At 41.6% G+C, this 808-nt stretch overlaps 1 protein-coding gene across 1 annotated transcript in view; it reads left to right on the top strand.

Moving 5' to 3' along the window:
* The window catches only part of LOC128249682 (uncharacterized), a 2,993-nt gene extending 2,362 nt beyond the window's left edge, over positions 1-631 (top strand). Inside the window, exon 3 of the mRNA XM_052973986.1 lies at positions 394-631. Coding sequence (XP_052829946.1) covers positions 394-616 — 223 coding nt within the window. The 3' untranslated portion in view covers positions 617-631. The remainder of the gene's footprint in view (positions 1-393) is intronic.
* Positions 632-808: the final 177 nt, after the last annotated feature.

Here is an 808-nt window from a genome sequence, read left to right as displayed (position 1 = left end):
CCGGCAGGGGATGGTGGCGAACCCTGCTGTACTCTTTCACCACAACTTTCTCTCACTCTTACTTCCTGTTTCTGTTGTGCCTGTAATTCAAAGGGCCAGCCTTGTCACACTTTGTGTCACGCTGAATATCCCCGAGAACTACGTTAAGGGGACACGTGTCTGTGGAGTGCTCAGCCACTTGCACGTTAATTTCACGAGCAGGCTGTTCTGTTGATCGGATCAACTGGAACCCTTGACATCGTAAGCGACGGAGTGCCATCTCTCTCTCTCTCTCTCTGCACACTATGTTGCATACATAATAACAAAGCGCCTCTTGTTCAACATGTTTCTAAACACTTCTGTGATACAGTAATTTCCTACTTACCATTGTGTCTGATTTTTCTTTATTTCCAGGATGCCCAACGAGTTCAGAAGAGATATGGGACCAAGTGGAGAACTTGATAGAAGATTTATGGGTCCTGACCGAGGACGAGATATTGACAGGCAAATTATTTCATCTCATAATAGATTGGGTCGAGTGAGAACTGGTAAATTTTCATTGTTTTCTCACGATATCTTTTTCATCTTTTACTTGTTTCGATCACTAGACTGTGGCCATGCTGGGGCACTGCTTTGAATTTTTAATCAAATGAATTGACCCCAGTACTTATTTTTTAAACCTGTTACTTACTCTGTCAGTCTCTTTTGCTGAACTGCTAAATTATGGACACACACACACCAACACCTGTTGTCAAGTGGTGGTGGGGGGACAAACAGACACAATAACAAACACATATACATATATATATATGTATATATATATATATAT

Source organism: Octopus bimaculoides, chromosome 17 (assembly GCF_001194135.2).
Source record: "Octopus bimaculoides isolate UCB-OBI-ISO-001 chromosome 17, ASM119413v2, whole genome shotgun sequence".
Taxonomy (NCBI): Eukaryota; Metazoa; Mollusca; class Cephalopoda; order Octopoda; family Octopodidae; genus Octopus; species Octopus bimaculoides.
Note: the sequence above shows the minus strand (reverse complement) of the source record. Positions and strands in the feature narration are given on the sequence as shown.